Genomic DNA, 27075 nt, shown 5'->3' on the forward strand with positions numbered 1-27075 from the left:
ATTCAGCCCCATGAGTCTTTCTGGGATTCCTGCTTGAAAATGACATACCCAAAATGAATTGAGTATTTCCCTGCAATAACAAACTCTTGCTAACACTAGCTAACACTTGTGAGACTTAATCAGAATCAAACCAGATGTTCCCCTCCTACTAGGGGTACCAGGGGCTCTGGGGTTGAAGAGGTTAAACAGTGTCATGGTGTGATCTCAACAGCTCTTTAGTTGTAAAACTGACTTATGGTACCATTTGAAGCTGGCTTTGCTGCCTCATGTTAAAAAAAAAGCCTTGTCTTGATCTGAGCAGTTGTTCCTAATGAATGCCTTTGCTGATAAGTTAGTGTTTCACATGTGTACTAAAATTGGAATTATGCGTTTCTATCAAATACAAAAGATATTCCCAACAACAATCAATAGTTTTCATGTACCCTTTATCATTCATCTCAACACAAAACTAGGGGTCTGACTTAAGACAAGGAACTATAAATCATTCAGGAATAACAACGTAGCAGATTAGATGTCAAATGCAGGCAAACAACTGGGTCAGCAATCTGAAAAGACAAGCAATGACAGTACCCTTAACCAAACACAAAAGGAAAATGGCAAATGTATCATGGACACACTCAGATCTACATGGAGTTAAATCATGCACGACAGCCACGTCCACAGACAAAAGTGAATAGGGCAAACAGAATGAAAAAAACTGGGTGTAATGTATCTTAATGCACCCCATGAAACCCAATAACACCACAGTACCAGACAACATCACAAAACCTGTTAACCATTCCACTAGGGAGAGGGGAGACAGAGAGGAAACTGTTATCTTTACCGTTAGGAGGAGGTAAACTTAGATGCAGGGATGTCCTAGGTTTAGGATCAGGTATTGGGTCCTGTTTTAACCCTGAGGGGTAAGGGGGGAGATCAAGGAACGGGGAGAAGATGAAGCAAGGGGTCTTGATTGGATAGAGGTTAGAGAGTCTGTGGGGAATGTTTATATTACTGCTTTGTGATGTTGCATTTATTTTGTAATGTGTGTATCGTTAAGTATTATTAGCAGTTTCATGGCTTTAGTTCAAGTATCAGTGAAAACAAAAATTCACGAGAGATCAAACAGTGGTTACAGACCAAAATGCAGTGCATACCAAGAGAGACATACTGTTTCCAAGTATGGCTCATGAGTCTATGGCAAACTGAGAGACCAACACAGTAAGAGTTTCCAACACGTGATTAATTCGGAGCTTAACCACAGCCCATGCCAAGTGAAGTCAGTTCTGTGGTCGTATCACAGCACTCCATTCGTCGGACCTTCAAGCTAAGGCAAATACAGAGTGGACTGGTATGTTGCTGCTGTGTTGATGCCTGTCTAAATACATGTTTTCAAGAAAATGATGGCTCTGTTCCAAAATTCAAGGTTTATGCCTCCCTTCTGACTGTGGAGCATCTCACCTCTGTGAGGCACTTTGAGTCTACTTTCAAATACTAGCTTTTTGGTATTGCTTTTGTCCCCCATTGGACTTGACAGCAGCAATGACCCCAGCAACTCATCCACTGTCTGTATATGTCTCAAACTTGCTTTTATACCTTTGAAGTAAGGGATGTAGTTGTGCTGCTGCAGCATGGCCAGGGTGGTGGGGTTCAGCTGTAAAGACAAGCCTGCACTGCCACCTGATGGTATAGGTGAGTACTTGCCAGTACAGCCACCACTGCACCCTTCAGCCCCACTAGAATAGTACACAGGGAGGGAGGACACATCCCTGGCCCAAATGGAGGGGCCCTCCCTGTGGGTTGGGGGTGAAGGGAGAGAACTGGAATCGCGGGCTTGACCGCAGTGTTTATCAGCAAGGTGTACCCTTGGTCCTGGATGTCCAATCAGATCACATAAAAACATGTTGAGTTATTGAACGTGTTAAATATTTTTTTTGCTTATATAATCTAAATAAGTAAATACTGTATATTGTTAAATAATCAAAGTGTACACATAAAAAGACACTTTTCAAATTTAAAACTCGTCAATTGCTTGTTCAGAATACAACAATCAATCATCATCATTGTATCAGTGTTGTAATGTAGCAATATAGAATTATTTTACCATCATCCTTAGATATGATGTTGTTAGTGTCATGAATAAGGAGGGAGGAACATATAATCTAATTTCTGGCTTGGTAAATGGTCTCCAATGGGGGTCTTCCATTGGTCCCACAGGTCTCCCTGGTCTCCTGACCAGTGGGCTATGTCAGCCTGTGCTTTGTTTTCTAACCCTCTTGATCCTTATTAACTACTTAGTGGAAACAATTTCACTTGCAGCAAGGAGCTTCGATGCAATAAAACACCATGTCTGGGAAATGTAATATTATTAAATAATTTCATTTCGGAAATTCAATCTTAGCTTTTTAGGTTTTCACATGAAAACAGCAGTGCACGGTTCAAGGGGGTGTGGCTGATACCTGCTCGGCTGTAGTTCTGAGGGGAGCGGGAAGGGGTGTACCGTCCGTAGCCCCCTAGGGAGCTGTTGGAGCCGGGGCTGGAGGGCCTGCGCTGACGGGGTGACTTTTCTCCATCACCCTGGGTACATAAAGATATAAAGAGAATAAGTTTTTAATTACATTTAAGTTTAGAAATCGACTTGAGTATAAATGACACACAACCAGGTTTATACTTTCAAAAGTGACTTCACATAGAACTTCACAGATTGTACAATATATATATAGAAGAGAATTCAAATTATTTTAAATATCAGATTATATTTTGGCACATTGTGATAATTCAAAAAGTTTCTTTTCCTAAATAACAAAAAACACAAATAAACTGACAATACACATACAAATTTAATCGAAACCGTCTCTTTAGAAATAATACATTTCCTACAAGTAAACATATATAAGGGCTAAGATATTTTAACCAAGTCTTTTTTTTTTCTTGATGTCTGAAAACACAGTGCTCCATTCTGGCCATAATTCCTATTTACAATACATGTGCAGCTAGGCTCCGAATATGCAGCCTCGAATAATTTATTCATTAATTGTTTCCATCATGTTTATTTTTCTAGTTGGGAGAAGGAACTAAATTATTATGTTGTTATCAGTCAGCAGTGAGTGACATATTTTCAAATCATTCAAATCAAATCAAATTTATTTGACTTTTATAGCACATTTCATGTACAAAACAATTCAAAGTGCTTTACATAAAATAAAAGCATTGCAGCAGGGAGTGGAAGAAGCATTAAAAATACATAAAGGAATATAAAGAGAAACAAATAAAATAATTTAAATTAATTTAAAAACAAGCAACAGTCCAGATATCGTGCAGATTTCATGCATAGACACATGAGAAAAGAAATGTTTTTAACCTGGATTTAAAAATGTCTACATTTGGTGAAAGTTTAATCTCCACTGGCAGTTTGTTCCACTTGTTTGCAGCATAACAGCTAAACGCTGCTTCTCCGTGTTTAGTCTGGACTATGGACTGGACCAGCTGACCTGAGTCCTTGGATCTAAGAGCTGTGCTAGGTTTATATTCTCTGAATATATCACAGATGTATTTTGGGCCTAAACCATTCTGGGATTTGTAAACCATAAGCAGGCTTTTAAAATCTATTCTGTGACTGACTGGAAGCCAATGTAAAGATTTTAAAACTGGTGTGATGTGTTCAGATCTCTTAGTCTGGGTTAAAACTCTAGCAGCAGCATTCTGGATGAGCTGCAGATGTTTAATGCTCTTTTTGGGAAGTCCAGTTAAAAGCATTACAGTAATCGAGTCTACTGGAGATGAATGCATGGATGAGTTTCTCCTGGTCTTTCTGGGAGAGGAAACCTTTAATTCTGTTGATGTTTCTGAGATGGTGATTGCGAGTAGTCTCAAGATATTTACCAACGCTGACCATCTTCTCTTTTCTACCAAACAGAATTATCTCAGGTTTTTCTTCATTTAATTGTAGAAAATTCTCTCTCATCCAGGTGTTTATTTCCTCCAGACACTGACACAGTACGTCTGCTGGGCTGCAGGCGTCTGGTGACAGACACATAAAGTTGTGTATCGTCTGCATAACTGTGATAATTGATGTTATTGTTCTGCAATATCTGACCCAAAAGGAGCATATACAAGTTAAACAAAAGAGGTCCAATAATTGACCCCTGGGGGACTCCACAAGTCATGGCCACTCGCTCAGATTCATAGCTGCCAATTGTAACAAAATAACTCCGGCCTTCTAAGTAGGACCTGAACCAGTTAAGGACCGCTCCAGAAAGTCCAACTCAATTTACCAGCCTGTTCAACAGGATTCGGTGATCTACAGTATCAAACGCAGCGCTGAGGTACAACAGAACCAGGACTGAAACATTACCAGAATCAGTATTCAACCTGATGTCGTTTAAAACTTTGACCAGAGCTGTTTCAGTGCTGTGATGATGTCTGAAGCCTGATTGAAAGTTATCAAGACTTCCACTTTCATTCAGAAAGTCGTTGAGCTGGTTAAATACAACTTTCTCAATAATAATAATAATAATCTTGGATATAAAAGAAAGGTTAGAGACAGGTCTGTAGTTGTTCATCATAGAAGCATCGAGAGTTCTCTTCTTTAGGAGTGGCTTAATGGCAGCTGTCTTTAGTGACTTTTTCTTTAGTGAGCTGTTACAGCTTGAAAAAATTTGTGTGGCTAGAATGAGTTTTAATATTACGATTGGCCTGTCTCCTATGCCCTTCGGGGGTCTGAGTTGGAAAAACTGCGCTATGTAACTTTGCTGGAGCGGCCCGGTGGCGGCCCGGGAGCTGAGCGGAAGTACTTTGACTTGCTTTCTGGCACACCTACCGCAAAAACAAATACACCCCTCTCACGCTCCCAGGTACATTTGATTACTCTTACCTTCTCGGTTGACATAGCTTGCACCTTCTAACTCCTCGCCGGTTCGTCAACAAACGTGAAAAGTGAAAGTGAAAGGGTGTTGTATTTACGACAGTGTAACCGTACATTACCTCCAAGCCTGTAGGGGGAGCTCCAGAGTGGGCTTTTTGAGAAGTTACATTGTATCGCTTTAACTATTCGTAGGAGATCACTTTCTACTGAGGTAAAAACAGTTTTTAAAAAGTCGGATGGTATTATGTCCAGAGTGCAAGTTGTTGATTTCAGATACCGAACTGTTTCCTCTAGGATTTTTAAATCAACAATATTAAATGGTGACATAACGTCAGATTTATGTCTAGGTTTTATACACAGATTAGTTTTCTTGTTTGTCTGTGTTGCGTGAATGTTTTGTCCAATTGTTTTGATTTTTTGGCTAAAAAAGTTTGCAAATTCGTTGCATTTCTCTGTGGAGAGGTCTGGGTTTGACTGTTTAGGAGGATTTGTGAGTTTTTCAACCATAGCAAACAGTTAGAGAATTGTTGACATTCTTATTAATCGTTTCAGATAAATGCAGCTGTCTGGCCTTGCACAGCTCATTGTTATAACTACGCAGGCTTTGTTTGTACAGCTCATAGTGAATCTGAAGCTTTGTTTTCCTCCACTTACGTTCAGCTTTCCTGCATTCTCTTTTCAGGTTTTTGACCGTAGTGGTGTTTCTCCATGGTGTTTTCTGTTTGCTCAAAGTGCTAATTCTTATCGGTGCAATAGCTTCCATTACATTCAAAATTTTTAAGTTGAAATGATCCAGCAGTCCTTCAACCGACTCTGCGCTCATTGTTGGTAACATAGCTATGGCCTCTCTAAACTGAGTACTTGTTTTCTCATTAATGTACCTCTTCTTAACTGAGAAGCTGGTTGTTTGAACATTCTGAGTGATCAATAAATCAAATGAAATACAAAAATGGCCAGACAAGGCCAAATCAATAACCACAACAGAAGAAATATCAACACCTTTAGAAATGAACCGGGCCAGAATGTGACTGTTCTGTTACATGTTGCCACATGTTGTTTTTTGTTTTGTTTTTTACCCCTTGTCCTGTCCAGCATTATGGCAGCAGAATTGTAATCTGAATACCGTTTATGCCAAACACATTTGCTATGGCAAGGGAAGCTTTATGAATGTAACGCTCCCCTTGATGCCCTATCTAGGTGAATGCCCTGCCCTATCAATGTGAATGTTAAAATCCCCAGTCAAGATAAAATGGTTAAAATCAGTCGAAATAACAGACAATAATTCAGAAAATTCATGAATAAAACTTGCACCGTATCCTGGAGTAAATGATTAAGAACAGGATTTTAGGAACACCCTTTAAAATAAAACTAAGATATTCAAAAGAAGTGAATTTACCAAATGAGATCTTTACACTGGAATGTATCTTTAATTAAGGCAGCTTCTCCCCAACCTTTCGGCATTTATCCATAAAACTAAAATTTGAGGGTGCTGTTTCAGTTAGAACAGTAGCACTTGTGCTCTCTGTTAACCATGTTTCTGTCAGAAAAAGAAAATCTAAATTGTGTGAAATTATGTAGTCATTAACTAACAGTGACTTATTGGACAGAGATCTAATATTAAGTAAGGCTAGCTTTGTGGAGTTTACACTGGTCTCTGTTGTATTCTGAGTTGTACGTGGTACCGTTAACAGATTAGATAGATTCACCCAGCAAGTTGACTGTTTTAAATTCCTTGTTTTACCAACTAATACAGGAATCCTATTGAGTCTCAGCTTGTTCTCAGAACAACTGTCAGTAGTAGGACTACTATAGCAGGGACCCTGAACGCATCATGGCATGGTATCTTTGTTTTGAACTGTGCTATCTTTGTTTTGAACTCTGGATGTTCTGTTGCTCCTTGAACATCCTGCACATCACCTTGTACCCTGCTCTGCCAGGACAGATGATGTAAGAGGAGGAGGAGGGGTTGCCTTGCGTTTCTTGGTTGATGGTGGTCGCTGGAGTCCTGGCTGGGATAGAGACATCCTTTGGAGACCTTGGGTGATGTGGAGTAAAGGGTCTGATGAGGGGGGAGGGCTGGGGGTTGTTTGCTTTGCTGCTGTGTCCTTCACTCCAATCTGTACAGTCATGTTTGGGTTTGCCGTCCCAACAGCATGACGTAAGTGTGCACCAAGTAATCTGCATCCAGTTCGATTTGGATGCAAGCCATCAGGTATGAAACGCTCCTTACAGTTCCAAAAGATATTAAAGTTATCAATGAACTTAATCCCATGGGCGATGCATGCATTTGACAACCATGTGTTTAGGCCAAGAAGTCTGCTGAAAGGTTCAATTCTATTACCTACAGTAGGAATGGGGCCTGAAATGGAGACACGGTGTGCTCCATAGTGACACAGTCTCTCCAACAGCAGAGAAAAGTCTTTCTTCAGGATGTCAGAGCCAGTGTTCCTTCTCAAAATATATATCAAAAGACCCTGTCCCTATATAGGGACTGAGTGGACCAGTTTGCAGACTGGTGTAAGTCCAGCTGTCTTCTTCTCAACGCAAAAAAGACAAAAGAACTGATAATTGATTTCAGGACGGGGAGTCACATCCACCAGAGTATGGTCATAAATGGGGAAGGGATTGAGGTTGTGGGGAATTACAAATACCTGGGAACAATAATAGATGACAAATTAACATGGGCTTGGAATACCGATGCCATCTATAAAAAGGGGCTGCAAAGGCTTTATTTTATGCGAAAGCTAAGGAATTTCAGAGTCGACAGAGACATGATGCGTCTTTTTTACCATTCTTTTGTTGAGAGCATTTTATGTTTCTGCTCTGTGGCCTGGTATTTTTCTGTCAGTAGCAAATAAAAACAAGCTTCACAAGATAATTAATATGGCCATCAAGATTGCCTGCCAGCCATTTAACAGCATGGCCATGACTGTTGAAGCAAGGGTGGTAAAGAAGGCACATACTATCTGTGATGATGTGTCACACCCCTTACATCAGAAATATGAGTTGTTGCCTTCAGGCAGGAGGTTCAGGCTGCCTTTATTCTAGACAAACAGAGCCCGTAGATCATTTATACCCACCAGTACATCCCTGTTAAATAAGGGACTGTGAAATTGTACCTTAATAACCCATTGCACTTGGTCTCTAAATAACTGCACTTTACAATTGTATTCTATTTAAAAATATGAGGGGTTTGTTCTTTGTTCTATGTCATCCTGTCTTTTTTGTCCTGGGGTGGGGGTGGGGGTGGGTGGCAGGGGGAGGGGGGGTTGTTCAAGTTTGTTTATTGTGTATTTTTGTTTTTTGTAATTGTATCAGACACACTGTCAATGGCACAGAACAATTTTCTGCAAAGACAAATAAATAATCTATCTATCTGTGTGGACAATGATCCTCATGCCGTCTGGATGAGTAGACAGAATGGTCGGCAAAAATATCTATCACTTCCATGACTGATGTCTCAGAAAAAGTTATATTTTCTGTCTTTGCCATTCTGACATGCTGTGTTATAGAGTCCCCGATTAGAATGGTGTCTATTGCTTTTTGTGTGGAGGTTTTGATCGCTTCTGTAGTCCTCACCTTGGTTTTGGGATTTGGGCTTCTCCTGATTATCTGGTTAGCCCATGGCTGAGTTTTGGGACCATTTCTCTTGTTTTTATTCATGTTTGGGTTACATTCATCATCACACACTCTATTTGGAGTCAACGGATCATATGTATTATGCAATGGAACTTCAGGCGGCTGAGTGAGTGCTGGAGGTTTAGGTTTCTTGCTGGGTTTACCTCTGCGACAGACAACATGAGACCAAATCCTGGCTGGGGTCGATGACTTTGGTTTGGCACCAACACTGTTCCAGTGGGAGATATCAGTTGGACCGCCCGGTTTGGGAGCTTCACCAGATATTCCAGTGTCATTTGGACACATCCAGGGTAGTGTGTCAGCCAGGTCTATAGTGTGAGATTCCACATCAGCTGTGATTCCGTGTAGAAAGATCTGAGTTAGTCCTTTGGCACATGAAGGCTCCACAGCCTGCACAGGAGCTATAATAGAGTCAATAAATTCCTCGTTGTTATGAATGTCTTGCAGCGTTTCAATCCTCTTCTCGAGCTGTGTTATCTTCACAGAGAGTCGCTCACACTCTGTGCAGCTCACTGATACTGCAGGGTTAGGACACATTATTCTGTCCGATTATCTTTGTAAACAGGAGGGCTAATACCGTTAACAAATATACAATTAAAAGAAAAAGAATAAAAGAATAAAATTATATCCAAGACTTGTGGAAAGAAGTAGAATGATTTAAACGTGAATAAAGCAGTAAGCAGCAGGAGGAAACAGAGACACGTCTGGACTCTTCAGAAGCAGGAAGTTGTAACATTTCTTGACCCAAAGCCAAACAAACAACAACACAGGCACAAACTGTCTACAGACGGATGTAAAACAACCACACATGAAAAGTGACCACAGAGATGCTGAACTAAAAGAAGTGATGCAAAACAAACACTTAAAAAAAAAAAAAAAAAATGACCAAAAATGATATGCAGTTTTTCTATGGAGTGAGGGATTATTATCAACATTTTAAGTTTAATCTGGTTTTAACAGTATGATAAAATGGTTGAAATTTTTCTGGGTGCTAAATTACTCTTCTTGGTTCTCTTTATGTAGAATCAAACAATCTTTTAGTTCTTGTTTGTGTCCATACACACGCACACACACACACACACACACACACACACACACACACGGTGGGATAGCAAGGTGAAGACTGTTAACACATCAACCAAACCTGTCAGAATTATGTCATTGCAGAAAGACTAAATCTATATGGTGATGGAGTATGTTTGTTTTTTTAAATGTTTTTTTTAACTGTAAATTCCTTGTCTTTTGCACATTTCAGTAAAAATTCTTTGAATCTAAGAGGCTGTTCTTAAATTAAGAGGTTCTAAAATAGTTTTACTTTATATAGTACATAAATGTTAAATTGACTGCACTTCTTGTTCTAGTCTAGCTGACCACTCAAAGTGCTTTTACACTACATGCCACATTCAGAATGTCTTGGTCTATACAGTTTTACAGGCGACACAGTGCTTATTGTTCTCTATCATAAACATTCATCAGTAGGCAACGTGGGGTTCAGTGTCTTGCCCAAGGACACTTTGACATGTGGCCCAGGGGAGCTTGGAGCTAAACCACTGACCTTCCAATTCGCAGACAACCACTCTCCCTCCTGAGCCACAGCCCCCCCAAAAAATACTGTCCAAAAGTGTTGATCCAGCTCCCATTTCTTTATATTTTGCTTCCAAGCAGCCAGACTGTCCTGTAATCTTTAAAAGTGGTCTTGACCAATAGGTCTCCAGGCTTTCTGAAGGTCTTTCAAAGTTTTTCTTTGGACATTGGCTGCTTCATCACTTATGAGTTAATGAGTCCATGATAAATCATGTGGGAATCAGTTGGGAGTCTGTAACCTCAATGATAATCTTCATGGTGATAGTCTGGAAAAGGGAACTTGTTTACTTCCACTGAGTTGTTAGTCAGTTTTGTTGGTAAAAAACAAATAACAAGTGTTGATATCAATTAACATCAAATCATGGATATCTACCTTGATTATTCACAAGTGCATTATTTTAATGATATGTTGCTTTGTGTGGGCATTCTGTATATAACTGTGTGCAAAAACTGGGCAGCCATCGTTTTGTTTAATCTTGAGGTAATTTTTACACATTTTTGTGTGAACAAAATTTTAATTAAGAGCACTAGTACAGTATCTTTATAGGTAACAATATCAAAATAGCATGCAGGTACAGAATTAAATTAGCCTCGTTAATTTCCCACTTGTAGGAGGTATTTCAGTCAGAGAAGAAGACCAGAACCACAGCTCAAAGAACTGAAAGAGGTTTCTCTACCTCTCCGTAGTGCCTCTCCTCAGATGGGTAGCTCACATACGTAGAGTAGGACAGCATGTCAGGCCTGTCGATGTTGTAGATGGCCTTGGTCTTTGGAAGAGCTGCCAGGTCTTTGTAGTCTAGCATCTCCTCACCTAGTTTGGCCTGGTGGCAGAAAAACAGAAGAACGAAACAGTTATTTAGCCATAAAATGCTGTCTTGAGCTCAGATGTATTAAACATACTACACATCATTTGTTTATATGAAGAAATAAAAGCTATGTTGGTATCATGCAGAAGTGGTGTAGTCTTACATAGATGACCCTGCTGGGAGAGCCTGAGGTGCTGGAGGCTGGAACTGAAGTGATGCTCTCAGAGGAAGTCCGGATCACCTGAAAGACACGAAACAAACAAAGTTACTGAGAGACGTGGCATTGAAAAAGATTATGTTTATCTTGTCAATCATTAAAGATCATGCTTTGGGAGACTTTGTCAATTCAAAGCTTTTCTCTCTTTAGTAATGAGTTATAGCAGGGAAGGGGTGACTCTAATTTCCCTAAACTCCAGGTTGTGTAGCAATACAAGGTACTCAGAGCCGTTCCTTATGTTTTCCTGGTTAAACCAGATTGATCTTATGAAGCTAAACTTTGCAGACTTAGGCCCCATCCACACGTAGCCGGGTATCTGCTAAAACGAATATATTTTTCTACGTTTGGACCTGTCATCCACATGAAAACGCATAAAAACGCATCGTAAACGAATGTTTTTAAAAACTCCGGGCAAAGTGAAGATTTTTGAAAACTCTGTTTATGCAGCTGCGTGTAGACAGAGATAACCGGAGTTTTGCGTTTTCGAACGTCACAATATGCGCCAAAACAACAACAAATCTGCTTTAAAGTATAAAGTGCGACCTTTGTTTACTGAAGAAGCATGGATGTCTTGAGAACTGTGGTGGTTATTATTGTGCAGGCGCTGTTTACTGCCTTGATTTTACACGCCCGAGTCGTACTCCCAGAGGAATGGCGTGACAATTTTGCATGTCCCGGTCCTCAGTCCTCTCGCTGTCGGAATTATTACGCCCTCATATCGAGGACTGTCATGCAATCACCTGTCAGTGTGCTCAAAAAAGTTGCGTGCACACTTTATTATTTAGCTGACGAGGGCAGATTGCGCAAAACAGCAAATTGCATTTGGGTTGTCAAGACAGGTGAAAACGCAGATGTTCGGTTATGTGTGGAAGGAGTTTTTTTCGAAAACGAGGTAATGTGGAGACAGATTATTTTATAAACGGAGGGGGGGAAACATTCGGTTTTAAAAATACCCGGCTACGTGTGTACATAGCCTTAAACCCTCTGTGTTTCTCATCAAGGTTACCTTCCCGTTGTCTCCTGATCTCAGTAATCTCAAACTCTTCAGTAATCTCGTGCCCTCATCAACCTCAACTGGAATCTTGGATCCATTTCCACGGCTGGCGTAATCTGCTCCTCCTCCCTGTGAACAACCCTGCGAACCCTATCCGTCCTCCAACTCACACCAACTGCAAACTCCCTTTGGATTTTTCCAAGGATCCTCGGACTCTCTGGAACTCACCTGGAAACCTCCCTTGGACCCAAGCCCCTAGCTTCCACTCACCTCTCCCTGGCGGACTTCATCACATAGCCCTAATAACTCCGACCTCATCACCAGCTGCCCCGGACAAAGAGACTCTTCATCATTTCATTGTACAATAAACTTTATCAACCATCTTCTACCTCCTGAGAGAATCTTTTGCATGTGGGTCAAATAACTACCAAAAACCATGACAACTTGCAGGGTGGTGCTATACTGTTAATTTGCATGTGCTATAAGGAACAAATGAAACAAGGAGCTAGCAAGCTATGATGAGAAGGTAACACAAGCTAGATAAGAAGACAGAAGGAGCGAGACTGAACACGGAACCAAGGCTCTCGGCCAGATGAGAGAGCCCAGAGGCTGAGAGGCTAGGTGACCAGCAGCCAAGAGCTTGGTCTGCTTTAAAAAAAAAAAAAAAAGTTTCTTTTAAATTCACATTTTTGAGTAACAAGAGATCAGCTTTTAAAAGGATTAATAACAGCTGTCCAGGGACTTAACGTTTCAGTACCTTGAAATCTCCTTAGAGGTTTCTTCGTCTCAACTTTTCACATGTTACTTGTAAATATCTGGCAACAAATATTCACATGGAGATCAGAGGGGCTGGTATTAGGCAGTTCATGACAGATGGATCTTTGTGCATGAGAACCACTAGTTCAAGACTTGCCCTTCAAGAGTCATTTTATTAGTGAAGCTTTGTTCAACAAGGCCTCAGCAACAGTTATTGTTAAAGCACACAATTTCAAAAGAGAGAACACATTTTCTGTTTACAGTTTGATCTTTATGATCCTGCTTTGTCTTGAAACAAGTCAGAATATGTCCAATCTCTCTTTGTTCAGGTTGTGTGAGTGTTGCTATGTCTATCATCAATCACTGTCTGTCAGCTCTGAATCGCAGCAAAAATCATAAGAAGTTGTACTACAGCACTGTATGTCGGCAGCACTGTATACACAACAGTGCGTACAGCAGTAAAGTGCCAAACTGTTAAGATCAAACCATGCAGAACTGGTTGTGATGGGAAGGGGGTTGAATGGGGTTTTGGGGCGAGGCTTGTGGGAATGTACAGGAGCACCGACCTGCTGCTCAGGGAGGTCATTGAGCTGTATCCGGACCTGCTTCTGAGAAGGGGAGAACATGATGATGGAGATGGAATAAAGGCAGACAGGGCAGGACTACTGGTTAAACTAAAAACACATCTGTCTCAACAGCCTTTTTTTCCTTTTTGCTGATGACAAAAATACATTAATGCAGCATCTATGTACTGTCCATGTTATTGTGATTGGCCAGTCAAGTCTTGAACATCTTGAGATTTCTGCTGGAGAACAAACTGTATCCAACAAGAGATCTTACACAATCAAATACAATAATACACAACATTTCCCTACAAATACATGTAATATTTTGATTTAATTTGAGTTTAACCAAAAAGTCTCCCAGTTAAGAAAGGTAAATAAGTTTGAATTAATTTTCAGTTGTCATTAAATTATTGTGTCTTACTACGCAGAGATGCATTGTGCTCCTTTGAACTCTCAGACGATGACATTCAAATTATACGATCAGTCCTCAAAGGCCTAACACTTTAAAATATAGAATAATAACAGATATTTAAGCCTTAATACTTAAACTACAAGAATACCTGATTTATCACCAAGCATCACCAACCCTTCTAGCTATACAATTGTTTTGGATCACTGTTTTGTCTTTTTTGCCCCACGTTAGTTAGGCTAAGTCATGCATGGCTGTAATAAACAGAGAAATAGTCACTAACTGGGAAAAAAATTAAAATTAAAATAAAAAGACACAAACAAAACATATTTTGCCTTGTCGGCTCAGCATGTCAGAACTTATTTCCTTATGCATTTCCATCTCCTTTTAAATGCCACATCTTTCAAAAGAGCTGAAAACTAGCTAAAATGAGGATTTATACTTCTAGGTGAAACTGAGGAACTTTTTTATTTTTCCCAGGTTCATAGAGGACATATTTTTTCCTCAATTTAGACCGCAATAACAGACTGTCCAGCATCAAATATCATCCCAAAATTAATTTGGTGTGCCGCTAAACTTTCTCCACTTACCAGTTCCTGTTGGAACACATCTAAGCCCATTGGTTGACAAGATTTGGCTACACAGTCTCCTTTTGAATGTTTTTAAAGGGTTGTTTTGGGCTCATTGTGAGATTCCAGGGAGCCTATGATAAAGTAGGTAAAGAACTGATAAACTAATTAAATTAACTCTACTTTGTTTTATCCATTACCACTATGAAAAACACATGGCAGACTGTTTTGCTATCAAATTTAGTTTTGTATGGGCATTAGTGACAATTGCATCATGAAGTCCATCAGTTTTCCTATTTAGGATGTCTTGACTTTCTTTAATCGCCCACCTTGCTCTTCTCCTCCTGTTTGGCTGCTTGTCTGCATGGAGGATGCCAGATAGAAGATCCTGAAGACACAGAGAGAAAAAGGTTACAAACACATATTGTTGAAAGTAAGTATGTGCAAAACTTTGGTCTGAAATGGCATATCTCAGTAACCACCGGAAGTTTGGTCATAATGATTTCCAGACGTAATGTTGGTGATATGCTAAAATCCAAAAGTCGAAATTGTAAATGCTAAATTGAGCAGCAATTTAACAAATGTTAGAAAGTACATTAGTGTTAGCATTTAGCTTGTCAAGAGCTGCTAGTGTAACTGTTGTACCATAAATCTTAGTTTTGTATGAGCATGTATGTATGCGTCTGTATGTTACAAATTTTACATTTAGTTAAATGTGAACATATTTAGTACATTAGTCTTTTGTAGCTGTTTTTTAACATTGGTTCAACTAGCTTTTACCTGGTGGCATATGTTCTAGTTTCTGAAATGTACTCATTTTGGTTATTTAAAATGTATTTTTATTTTTTACTGACGCTAAAATGTATCTACATTATGCCATAACAAAGTAAAAAAATATAAAAGTAAAAATGATTAAACATGTAGTTTTTTCTCTTTAAAATGAGACTAGCAGTGCCACAAAAGGCTCATCCCCAGATCCCTTCTATGATAGTGTCGGTATGACTAAGGGACACATGAGCATGACTCATTAATTTATTAGGAACAATCAGACCTATATCGCATTTAGTGAATGGAAATAGTTTCAGGTATTAGAAGAAAAAGAAACAGGATAGAGTGAACAAAAAATTATATCACTGCAAGAAAATACTTTTTGTCACTGAGTGATAGCCAGCGATACGTTTTAGCATTGAATCCTCTGTAATCTGGAAGAAAAAGCAACATCTGTTCTATTATATATGAGGGCTGCCCTCACCTTGCAGATACATTTCTTCTCCCTCTGCAAACATTTGCTCACAGCGGACACAGCGGGCACATGTGGGGTGGTAATGCTTCTCTCCAGCCTATTGACCAAAAAATAAGACTGGGTTTAGATTAGCAGGTATTACACTTTATGTTAAGTACTAAAAGGATTCAAAGTATTGTGCTTCCATTGATTTGGGAAACTTGCAAAAGCTATATTTAATTTAAATCAATAGACATAAAGAAATATTGTCTTTTTCACATCCAACTACATATGGGTTAGATGCAAAACACTTGTCTTGCTTTAGCTTTAATGCAATGCAAAAGCATCTCAGCCTAATGCCTTCCAATATCAGACTATAAAGTGTTAAGATGTTTTCTTTTTTTGATCAGAATGCACAGTAGAATTGGAAATGTGCCATCATTTATTCATTCACTCATAAAACTCTTATGTCGTAAGACGTAAGTAGTATTTTACCACTTAGTCACAAGGTGAAGCTATTGTGTCATGGAAGGATCACTTTAGTTGCATTCACTACAGGATGGCATGAGAATAACACAAGAATCAAAGTATAAAATCATCAGCTTGAAGTCTTTCAAAACACAAAGAGAAGAAAGTGAATAAAACTTTATTCATGAAACGCTTTTCCAAATCTGGGTCAAAAAGTGGCAGACTTTTACAGTCAGCTCAGAAAGTAATAAGCCTCTGACAAATTTCTCAATACGTCTTTCAGTAATTTTGCAGTGGTTGCCCATTTACCATTACCATTGTCTTTAGCACGGAGTTGCTATAATACTGTTTTACAATTAGAACCTAGAGGGGATGGCATATCATCTCCAAAGCTCAAGGGAGAATCCACAAGGCAGTGTGATGGGAGGGGGTTGTCAAGGGGAGGATGGATCTGTCTGTAATATTGTGTTTAAGTCGTGTTGCAAAATCTTCTGAACCTGTGAAGCCACAGGGTTACCAGGGTCTTCCGGAGTCCACAGGGTCCCTGATATCCAAGATCTGGAGGACCAGGTCAATGTGTAGCTGCCAGTATTGGTGTTCTCTATCTGAATGGGACATTTTTTTCCCTTTCATGCATGCATCTTGCATGTTAAATTGGGCTGATTTTTATAGAGTCTAGTTGCAGATTAGGCCCAAAAAACTGGACCGAAGACAATATTTTCAAACTCTGCCACCATGAGTAACGGTCAAAGATGTTGGGTGGGTTTAGTGCAATCCTCCAGGGCGGTCAATCCTTTTCCTGACCAGATTTCTCAGGCTGGTTAAGAGATTAAAACCTATACATTATTGGTCCAACTCAACTTTCTCCCAAAAACCTTTTTCTTTTTTTTCTTTTTACTTCTTTTTTAGTTCCTTATGATGTCATGTTTTGTAATGTAAAAACAAAAACAACACAATATATTGTTGAATTCAAGCCGGGTTATCTCACTCTTGGCACCTTTTCTTGTTTTAAAACATTTATTATCTGGCCTCGATAACAAATTGAACAACTCAAGATGTATGCGTATTGCAATAAACTCATTCTGTTTTTCGCCTTGCAAAGAAGTCTGTTGATCCAAGGCTGCCCAAGACATCACATCTTGCTTCAACAGCAGCCTGATTATGTACAATTCCTCTGAGGTCCCTCCACTTTGCTATGTCATCCCAAAAGGGAACAATAACAGAAAAAAAAGATGTCAACACCCTATTTCTTGGATAATGCTGGTCTGGAACAAATATACAGCAGACAGAGAGAGGAGATATGCAGGGGCAGACATGTACTGACCACAAATGTGCTTGGGGAATCCAGGTTCAGGTATCACTGAGAGGAAAAAAAAACCTTAGGTGCTTCAAAATTGACAGAAGATTGGAGAAGCCTTGCCAAGAGCTCATATTTAAACTGAATTAAGACAGAATAATAGACAGAGACTGAAAGAAAAGAGGAAGTTGACTTTGGAACATTAAGGCCTAGAGATAAAATATTGGAACTGGATTGAATTCAAACATGGAAAGTATGAGAAGGCCCGAATAGACATAGCAACACTATTGTTAGAAAGGGATACTTTAAAAAAAAGGGAAAAAAATCATTATATTAAAAAAATTTGGTTGAGAAGGTGAAAGGGGAGTCAACCTAAAGGACTTGATGTTCTACTCCAGAATGGGATCTTTAGCTGGTCAGCCAGAAGCAGAGTTTGAGGTGAGATAACAGGATTGTGGTGAGAAAAGCAGTGACAATACAAAGACCTGCTGAGCTTTTTTTTTTACAACTATCTATTTAACCTCTGTCTACAGACTATGTGTTTTCTTGAAATGATCTTCTCTTTATGCACAGTGCATCATTAATCAGGTGAAGGAATTGATCCACTTAGAAAATTGGAATAAAGGTAAATGAGCCAGACATGACTACAATGCACACACAGGTCCAGGTTTTTAATCAAATAAAGCAAGCTTTTTGTCAAATTCTGCTTGTGACATTCTCTAAGATGAAACACACCAGTAGCTACTGAAACTAAACAGTAATTCAATCTGCAGCATATTCAACTCATGCTCAGAGAGAGAAGAAATGATAGGTAATCCATGTTGTCTGATAATGACTTCAGCCAGGGTTTATACTTGTGTCAATGCTTTTTGACTGACAGGTGACTAACATCTTGGAAGTGTAATGAATAAATACAACCCCACAACAATGAGCCACTGAGCAACAATAAACACAGTTTCAATTCAAGCTCATCCACTGTCACCAGCTCCAGCTATTGACTCGATCTGTCCCCACATTGCAGACTCTTTGATCTTAGCCAATTATCATGACATTTGGAATGCTCAGACACTCATCTACTGATTTGAAGTGCAGGTCAGCACAAGCAATGACTGAAAATGGGCTCTAAACAAAAAAAAACTTAAACAAGTGAATGCTGGTCTTCCATTTACTGTAAAAATAACAAAGTATGCTAAAGAGACAAGCCTATGTTTCTTAGTTTGAATGTGATCTTTTAGACAATACTTTAATAACTCACTCACACCTGAGTTGCTTGGTTTGGAAACTGTAAGTCAAACCTTCTTTCAGTTCTTTAGGTTTTTAGTTCTTTTTGGTTCCACTTGAAAGCCATTTGGGCACTGCAAAGTGGTGTGGTTGTTAGCACCACCTCACACCAAGATGGTTCCTAGTTCAAATCCCAGTTGGGATGTGTGGGTTCCATTCAGGTACTATTCTCACACTGTCCAAAAACATGCATGTTCAAGGTAAACACAAGAAACTTGTGCTAAAGAAAAAATAAAAAATAAAAAGGACCAGACTCAGTGAGTAATTCCCTTTCTTCTTTCTCTTTTTCCTAAGACATTCAGCCCTTCTGAGTATTGCTAGTCTGCCTCTCAATTCTTCCTGCAAAACATTAATTCCCTCTCTCTCTTCTTCTGTAGCTCTTTTTTTTAGGATAATTAATTACTCTAAATTGTCCTGAGGAGTGTGTCTCTATATATGACTGGAGTGTGTGCTGCATCTGGCACAGGGTGTCTTGAATCTGTGCAGGGTACATTGAAATCTCAAAACTATCAAGGCATTCTGGAGAGAAATGTGCTGCCTTGTGTCCAAAAGCTTGGTCTCAGTTGCAGGTCATGGGTCTTCCAACGGGATGATGACCCAAAACAAACAGCTAAAAACACCCAAGAATGGCTAAGAGCAAAACATTGGACTATTCTGAAGTGGCCTTCTATGAGCCCTGATCTAAATTATATTGTGGAAGTAGCTGAAACATGCCCTCTGGAGAAGGAACCCTTCAAACCTGAGACAACTAGAGCAGTTTGCTCACGAGGAGTGGGCCAAAATACCTGTTGACAGGTGCAGAAGTCTCATTGGCAGTTACAAATCATTTGATTGCAGTGATTGATACAAAAGGTTGTGCAACAAAATATAAAGTTAAGGGTACCATCATTTTTGTCAAGGCCTGTTTCATTAGTTTGTTTTTTGAAAAAGATTCCTTTGAACCACAATTCAAAAGCAATGTCTGATTTTCATTGGTTCATTTTCAGTAAATTTTTATTTGTCAGTTTCAAGTTTTCTTTCATTAACAGTCTAACATTTCTCCAGCAGTATATTGTTACACAGTCGTTGCTTTCACTTACTAGTGGCTAATATTCATGGGAAAAAAATGACAGACTCTTTGGTCTGGGAACTCACGGACCATTTATTCTGCGCATGCTCACAATAGCGTCCTAATACACGCAGGCACACACGTTCTCATATGACACTAAATACGCTATTCAACATGGCTTTGCTACTCATATTATCAAATATGCATAACAAACAGAGGGGTACTAACAATTTTGTCCACATTTTGTCCGCAGTATTTGGGAATAAAGGCAAACTTTACATTCATAAAGCTTCCCTAGGCAAATGTGTTTAGCATAACACGGTATTCAGATTACAATTCTGTTACCATGATGTTGGACAGGACATGGGAAAAAAAAAAAAAAAAAGAAAACACAATCAGAGTCGCAGTCTAATGTTTTACCCTATCCAATTTTGATAACAATAGTACCAAAAAAGTGAACGTTTTATATAGATTTTTCAAAAAGTATGTCAATGCACTATCAAGAAATTATTGTTGGCTATTAAAGGCTGTGGACAATACATGGAAGATTCTAGAGGATCATGTGAAGTGTCAATAAAAAGCTAACAACACTGGCTTTATTCTGACTTTACTGTTTTCTTCCATAACAGACTTAGAGATAATATGTGAAAAATGAGGCACAGCTGCAGCTACATAATGATGTAAAGGGAAAATGTGGGAATATGTAGAAGAAAAAATAATTTTGGGCAAAAAGTTTTACTAAACTATATTTTTTCATTGAAAAATGCTGAAAATAATGCTGAATGGATTTCCAGGAGGCTTTATCAGTGATTTGCATCCATTTAGAGATTTTTGCTTGATTGTTTCTGGCATTTATTGTACTTGCTGTGCTCACAGCATTGTAAAGTGCTTTACATGAATCCAATCAATTTCAGCTTTCCAAAGGTATGTCACACAGTACATGTGCAAAGCAGTTGAATTTTCTTTTAACCTATCTTTTAAAGGATTAAACTTAGTTCTTGAAAAGTACAATCAAAACGATAAGACAGCTTATAACATTTCCTAATACCGGTATTCACTTTTTGAAGAACTTTCCAGTTAATAATTTCTGCTAGTAAGAAATTCACAGTGAATACTTTTAATAAAAGTTCTGACCAGTACAAATGTAGTTTTTGACAAGTAGAAATGCTATATTGAAATCTAAAATATTGTTGTAATTAGTGTTGAAACAGCTTGCCATAGACCCATTCTATGAAACGTTCTCTAAAGAAAAAAAGAGAGAAGTAAAAAGAGGGTAAAATGTTCGCCACACCCCGCCGGAGAGTATCTTTTTACTATGTGAACAGTTTGCTTCACTGATACCACATTCCACTGCATTGATTTCTAACTGCAGCTCCGGTGAATGCACTCTCATCCATCTCCCTCACTCTCATTGTTCATGTTCTTCTGTCTCTTCTTATGTGTTAAACATACATGCTTTGATGAATCTGCAGTTTTTAGGAATATGTGTAATAATGTAGACAACAGCAGAGTGTAAATGGTCTATTTCTGACATCAAATGCCCTGTTTTGTTATTCTGGGTGACAGTTGGCAGCTGGTTGTCAACTGCTTTCTCGCTGGGGTTATGAAACCTTCAAAATAAAGTAATTCAGTAAGTGATCTGATTATCTTTTTTGTTTTGGTCTCAATTTGTCATAATAAGCTGCAGCTGTCATTGTTAAAGTGTATTTGGCTGGTAAACTTTGGCTGGTCACTTACGAGATCATTTCAAAACAGATGGCAGGAACTTTCAGTACTGCTGGGGTCCCGTAAACTATTTAATCTTCTCATATGATGGATGATATGTGCTTTGCTTGTAATATATGAAGAATACTTCCTCTCATAGAATGCAAATATTAAAAAATACAAAGTTTTTTTTAAGAATTAGGACTCTAGTCTCAGCAGTAAAGGCTGGCACCATACAGCTGTGGTGGATTAGTTTTACTGCAAAATCCATCCATCCATCCATTCATTGTCATCTCCTTATCCAAGTTCGGGTCGCAGAGGCAACAGGTTCAGGAGAGAAACCCAGCCATCTCTCTCCCTAGCAGCACTCTCCAACTCCTTTTAGGAGATCCCAAGGCATTCCCAGGCCAGAAGGGATAAATAATCTCTCCAGCGAGTTCTGGGTCTACCCTGGGGCTTCCTACCAGTACGATGTGCTCGGAAAACCTCCAAAGGGAGGTGATCAAGAGGCATACTAACCAGTTGCCACCTCAGCTGACTCCTTTAAAAGCGGAGCAGCAGAAGCTCTACTCTGAGTTCCCTCTCCATGACCAAGCTCCTCACTCTATCTCTAATGCTGAGCCCAGCCACCCTCCGAAGGAAACCCATTACAGCTGCTTGTATTCGCGATCTTGTTCTTTCGGTTGCTACCCAGATCTCGGGACCTAGGTGAGGGTTGGAGCAGAGATGGACCAGTAAATTGAAAGCTTCTCCTTTCGGCTCAGCTCCCTCTTCACCACAACGGAGAGGAGCAGTGCCCTAATTAGTGCTGACAAAGTTCTAATCTGTCTGTCTATCTCTCACTCCAACCTGCCATCACTTGTGAACAAGATACCAAGATACTTAAACTCCTCTGCCTGAGGCAGTGACTCGTCACCAACCGGAAGAAAACATGTACCTTTTTTTGGTTGAGAACTATGGCCACCTTAAGGCTCTAGCATGGTTGCTGCGTCTGCTCGCGCGAGCGGTGTTGATGACGTCACGAGTTCGTGCCCGCCATAGGACCCTATATAGTGGCGCAAGTCGTTGCGCGCCAGTAGTTGCAATTTTCTCCGTCACAGAGGTGGCGCTGCTACGTGAAGGTTACCTCTACTCTACAACCACGAAAGTGGAGAAGAAAACAATGCCGCTGTCAAGAGCAGGAATACTGTAATTAATGATACTGCTGCAGTTTTCGGATCATTTTAATTTTTTAATTCAGTTAAAAGAGGTGAAGGTTTGAAGCCCCCGGCATCAACAGAGTCTCTGCCCTCTTCTTTGCCTTCACGTATCTGTCCCGTAGCTTCTTCCACACATTCTTACAGAACTCTCCCTCTTTCCCCAAAGTTCTGCCAATCTCTGTGCACCAGTTTGGGGAGTTTACGTGGTCCCTGTGCTGTTTCACTGCAGTTTCGTACAGCTGCCTGTACAAACGCACCTCCTCACTGAGCCTGGTCTCACATCGGTCCATCCGGTTCGTTGTGCTCGGCGCCGCCAAGTTACAAAAATCGACTGGTGCACGACAACGCGCTGCGCCGTCTTTTCAAGGGAAGCGCCAGGCCTGAAACGTCATTTTGACGTCACGGTGCGACACCGCCGTGACAGACGCGGCAACCATGCTACCGCCTTTAAGCTCAATCTGGACAAGACTGAGCTGGTGTTTCTACCAGGTAAGGGCTGCCCGTTCCGAGATCTGGCCATCACCATGGATGACTCCGTGGTGACATCAACTCGGACCGCGAGGAATCTGGGTGTGACCCTGGACGACCAACTGTCGTTCTCGCCAAACATTGCATCAGTGACCCGTTCCTGCCGATTCCTCCTCTACAACATCCGGAGGATTCGCCCCTTCCTGACGGACAAGGCAGCGCAGGTGCTCATTCAGGCTCTTGTCATCTCCCGCCTGGACTACTGCAACTCGCGCCTTGCTGGCGCCCCGGCTTCTGCCATCAGACCTCTGGAGCTTTTTGAGAAAACTGCTGCTCGTCTGGTGTTCAACCTTCACAAGTTCTCCCACACGACTCCCCTTCTCCGTTCTCTACACTGGCTCCCGTAGCTGCTCGCATCCAGTTTAAGACTCTGGTGCTAGCCTACAGGGCAGTGAAAGGAACAGCTCCTTCATACCTCCAGGCTATGGTCAAGCCCTACACCCCCGCCCGACCACTTTGCTGTTTCGTCCTAGCTCCTTACGCACTTATTTGTTTCCTAAATTGTCTTTGTTTTCTAAATTGTCTTCCCATTTGTCTAGGTACCTAACTTACCGCACTTACTCTAGCACTAGTTATTCTCTTAGCTGTTTGGTTTTGGAAGGAAATGCACTTATGATTTCTTGTGATCTGAAGTTCTTTTGCCTACCGATGTGGAACACACTTATTGTAAGTCGCTTTGGATAAAAGCGTCTGCAAAATGACCGTAATGTAATGTAATGTAATTTAATGTAATGTCTGAAAATATGTCAGTAAATGAGTGGCTCAGAAATGCAAGGTACTGTTATGATACAGAACTAGATACAGAAGCCTCCCCATCTTTATCTCCATCCCACTTTAACTTCGTATTGAACTTGCAATTAAACAGAACTGGAGAGTCAAAACTGTTTTGCTTTTACTTATTCTTTTGCTCTAAACAACAAATTCTCATCAGAATTTATATAGTTCACTTAAAAAAGAAATCACTTAACAATGCCAGTACTTTGTCCAATATTTTATATCCTGATGGGGAAATGTCCAGTCAAAAGTTTACCATGACCACATTGAGTGTCAATCTGAGGAGTCAACTGACTCACGTGAGTTAATATTATACACAATTTCATATTTAATATCATATTTATGGGATATATCAGTCTTGATAAAAATTCTGACATAAAAAAAGAAAAAAACCTGACTTTTTTTTTTTACTGCTGATGGAAACTTTTTTTATTTTATTCTTTTACATATTTTATGATCTTATAACAGTAATGAGTGATTGTGAAATCATTTTTTCCAACAATCTTTTAATTTATGTAGCAATAATATTGTTATCATAACTACTTTTGACCACAAGATTCTTGTTGTAACAATCTGATATGGTGAGAACCATAATCCTATCATATCATATGAAGTATGAGAAGAAATGTACCTTGACTACTTTTGACTACAAATTTTTCATTTTTACTTTATGAATGTCCCATCAGCTCCAAGCAGATTGCCAGGTCTATGGCTATGACATCATCCACCTTTATTTGACTCCCACTGGTTGGTAACTGGTTGCCTGAGACAGTTCTCAGTGTTTGTATCTGTATAAAACATCAGTCATCAAATGAAAACTAAAAATGTAGGTGCTGTTTGTATAGTTGAGTCTGAATCAACAACCTACACAGTCACACCAAAGGAAATCTTCTATTACAATTTGATTCAGGCTATCTGCTTGATTTCAGTGATATTCTGTTTTCGTCTGTCATCTCATCAACTGTTACTCGTGTAGAAGGAGCTAATTTATTCAATGTATTAATCAACCATGTACTGAGAATTTGTCATGAAACAGAAACACAACCTCTGAAATGAATTAGGAAACAAGCAGGCAGAATGCTTGTGTTAATGATTTACCATTGTTTAAAAATGTACTCCAGTATTCTATCCATTCATCTCTACCTACATCTATCATTTACCATTATTTATCCTCAACAGTTATCTTCCCATATTTCACATGTTTATTAATTTAAGCACAGTAACAATGCCTCAAGCTAAATATCAATAATGTACCTCCAAGACTTTCCCAGTGATGTACTTCTTACAGCTCTCACACTGGATACCAAACATGGCATGGTAATCCATCTCACAGTAGGGAATCCCATCCCTGTTAAGACAACATAGAATAAAAGAGCATAGACAACATCAGATATGTTTCACATCCTACAGAGTGGATGGGCAGAGCATCAGAGTCCTGCATGCAACATGTCCGAGATGACATTACTCAGCAGGAGTTTGGTGAAACTGCTCAACTGCAAAGAGCAGGACAAATTTTACAGTTCAGTCGTTGGAATTTGATCTTCAAACATCCACATGCTCATAAAAGTGCAGTTTTCATTTGTTGAATATGAACATCTTGATGACTTTCAGAAGTTTTGCTCCGACAATACATCCTCCAAAAAAAAAATTTTTTTTTTCCTTTTGATTGATAAGCTTGACATTATATGTGAATTAATGAAAGATGTGCTAAGACTATATCTAAGGAAGAAGGATGGTGAGAACTTCCATAGCCTGGCATTCAACATTTATGATACAGAGGCTAAAACTTAGGATAAAGATCAGCAATATTGAAAGATTTATTTCCATGATATAACTAGAGTGACTTACTTGCTAATGTACTCGGCATTAAGCACCTTGTTGCACAATTTGCACTTGAAGCAGCCCAGGTGCCAGTGCTTGTCCAGAGCGACAAGAGACTGTTCGTTCTTAAACTCCTTTCCACAGCCGCAGCAGTCTGCACAGAAGACAGACATGTTAAGGGAGGTTAGCTCCTATTTGATGAGGAATGAAGCTAAACTTGACTCCCTCTAAATGGATAAAATCTTCTTATGTAAGTACAAAAGTAACAATGAATGTGAGAGTCAAACACATTTTAAGAAAGTATTGGTTTAAGGGACCAAGCAGTTTGAGGTTTGATTCTGGCAGTAAAATGTGTTTGTAAAGAGAAAGGATACTGACTGTGGACAGCCTGTATGGGTGCAGGGCTGTTGGCAGGCAGAGGCAGGGTACACTTTTGGCAGATACACTCCTTTCCGTTGAATGTCACCCGGTCACCAGCTGGGAATGGCTGTCTGCAAATAAACAGAAAACAGAAGATCAGACAAGGGATTTGACAGGTACAGTACAGTCTGTGACAAGGGTTACTAAAAGACATTCATTCTACATTTATTCAACAATTATTCTACTCCCAAAAGACATATATAAGGTTACACCATCAAGTAGGAAAAAGTTTTGAAAGGCTGGTTCAAAGCCCAGTCCAACACTCTGGAGTCTAAGGGCGTATTCACACCTACCTCGTTTGGTCCGGACCAAACGACCAAACGGACCAGATTTCCGTTGGTTCGGACCTTTTGGGATGGTCTGAATACAAACCACCGAACTCTGGTCCGGACCAAACAAGCGGACCGAGACCGAGCTGAAAGGTCGGACTCGGTCCGGATCAAACGAACCCTGGTGCGGATCTTTTGGAGGTGTGAAAGCAGACCGGACCTAATCCCAGACTTTTTGCTTTTTTGTACCTCGGGAGCATCCGTCGTTTGTCTGCTGCTAGGTAACAGAACAGAGCGTCGTTCTTCTAATTACTAGACCGGCTGTGGTAAAGCTAACGAAAGACCGAAAATAATATCTCTAGACCGAAAATGAGTAGGGGACAAACGTGGGCCGAAGAGGAGACCCGTGCTCTTGTGGACGTTTGGGCAGATGCACACATATCATATACGTTGAAAAAACATATAGTTTTGATTATATTAAAAGCAATAACGGCACGGAAAGTGTCCATGACTACATTCACTTTTGAACTTAGCACTTTGTGTTGCGCGTGTCGATTCTGACCAATAGCCGAACGACTTCAGGGCGCGTGGCTTTGTTGACATATTTTGGTCCGTTTACTGAAATGTACAGTCTGAAAGCGAACCGCACCAAAATGAAAAA

At 39.8% G+C, this 27075-nt stretch overlaps 1 protein-coding gene across 6 annotated transcripts in view; it reads right to left on the bottom strand.

The window, feature by feature from the left end:
- ablim2 (actin binding LIM protein family, member 2) overlaps window positions 1-27075 on the bottom strand; it is a 173844-nt gene that overhangs the window by 31290 nt on the left and 115479 nt on the right. For 3 of the 6 annotated variants that reach the window (XM_075450695.1, XM_075450690.1, XM_075450693.1), the window contains exons 4-13: window positions 26104-26216; window positions 25753-25879; window positions 25159-25252; window positions 15636-15723; window positions 14713-14771; window positions 13406-13447; window positions 11036-11113; window positions 10744-10887; window positions 2439-2556; window positions 1576-1851 (exon numbers count right to left, since the gene is read on the bottom strand). In XM_075450695.1, coding sequence (XP_075306810.1) covers window positions 1576-1851; window positions 2439-2556; window positions 10744-10887; window positions 11036-11113; window positions 13406-13447; window positions 14713-14771; window positions 15636-15723; window positions 25159-25252; window positions 25753-25879; window positions 26104-26216 — 1139 coding nt within the window. The remainder of the gene's footprint in view (window positions 1-1575; window positions 1852-2438; window positions 2557-10743; window positions 10888-11035; window positions 11114-13405; window positions 13448-14712; window positions 14772-15635; window positions 15724-25158; window positions 25253-25752; window positions 25880-26103; window positions 26217-27075) is intronic. The other 3 variants (XM_075450691.1, XM_075450692.1, XM_075450694.1) reach the window with 3 other exon arrangements.

This window comes from Odontesthes bonariensis, chromosome 19, assembly GCF_027942865.1.
Source record: "Odontesthes bonariensis isolate fOdoBon6 chromosome 19, fOdoBon6.hap1, whole genome shotgun sequence".
NCBI lineage: Eukaryota > Metazoa > Chordata > Actinopteri > Atheriniformes > Atherinopsidae > Odontesthes > Odontesthes bonariensis.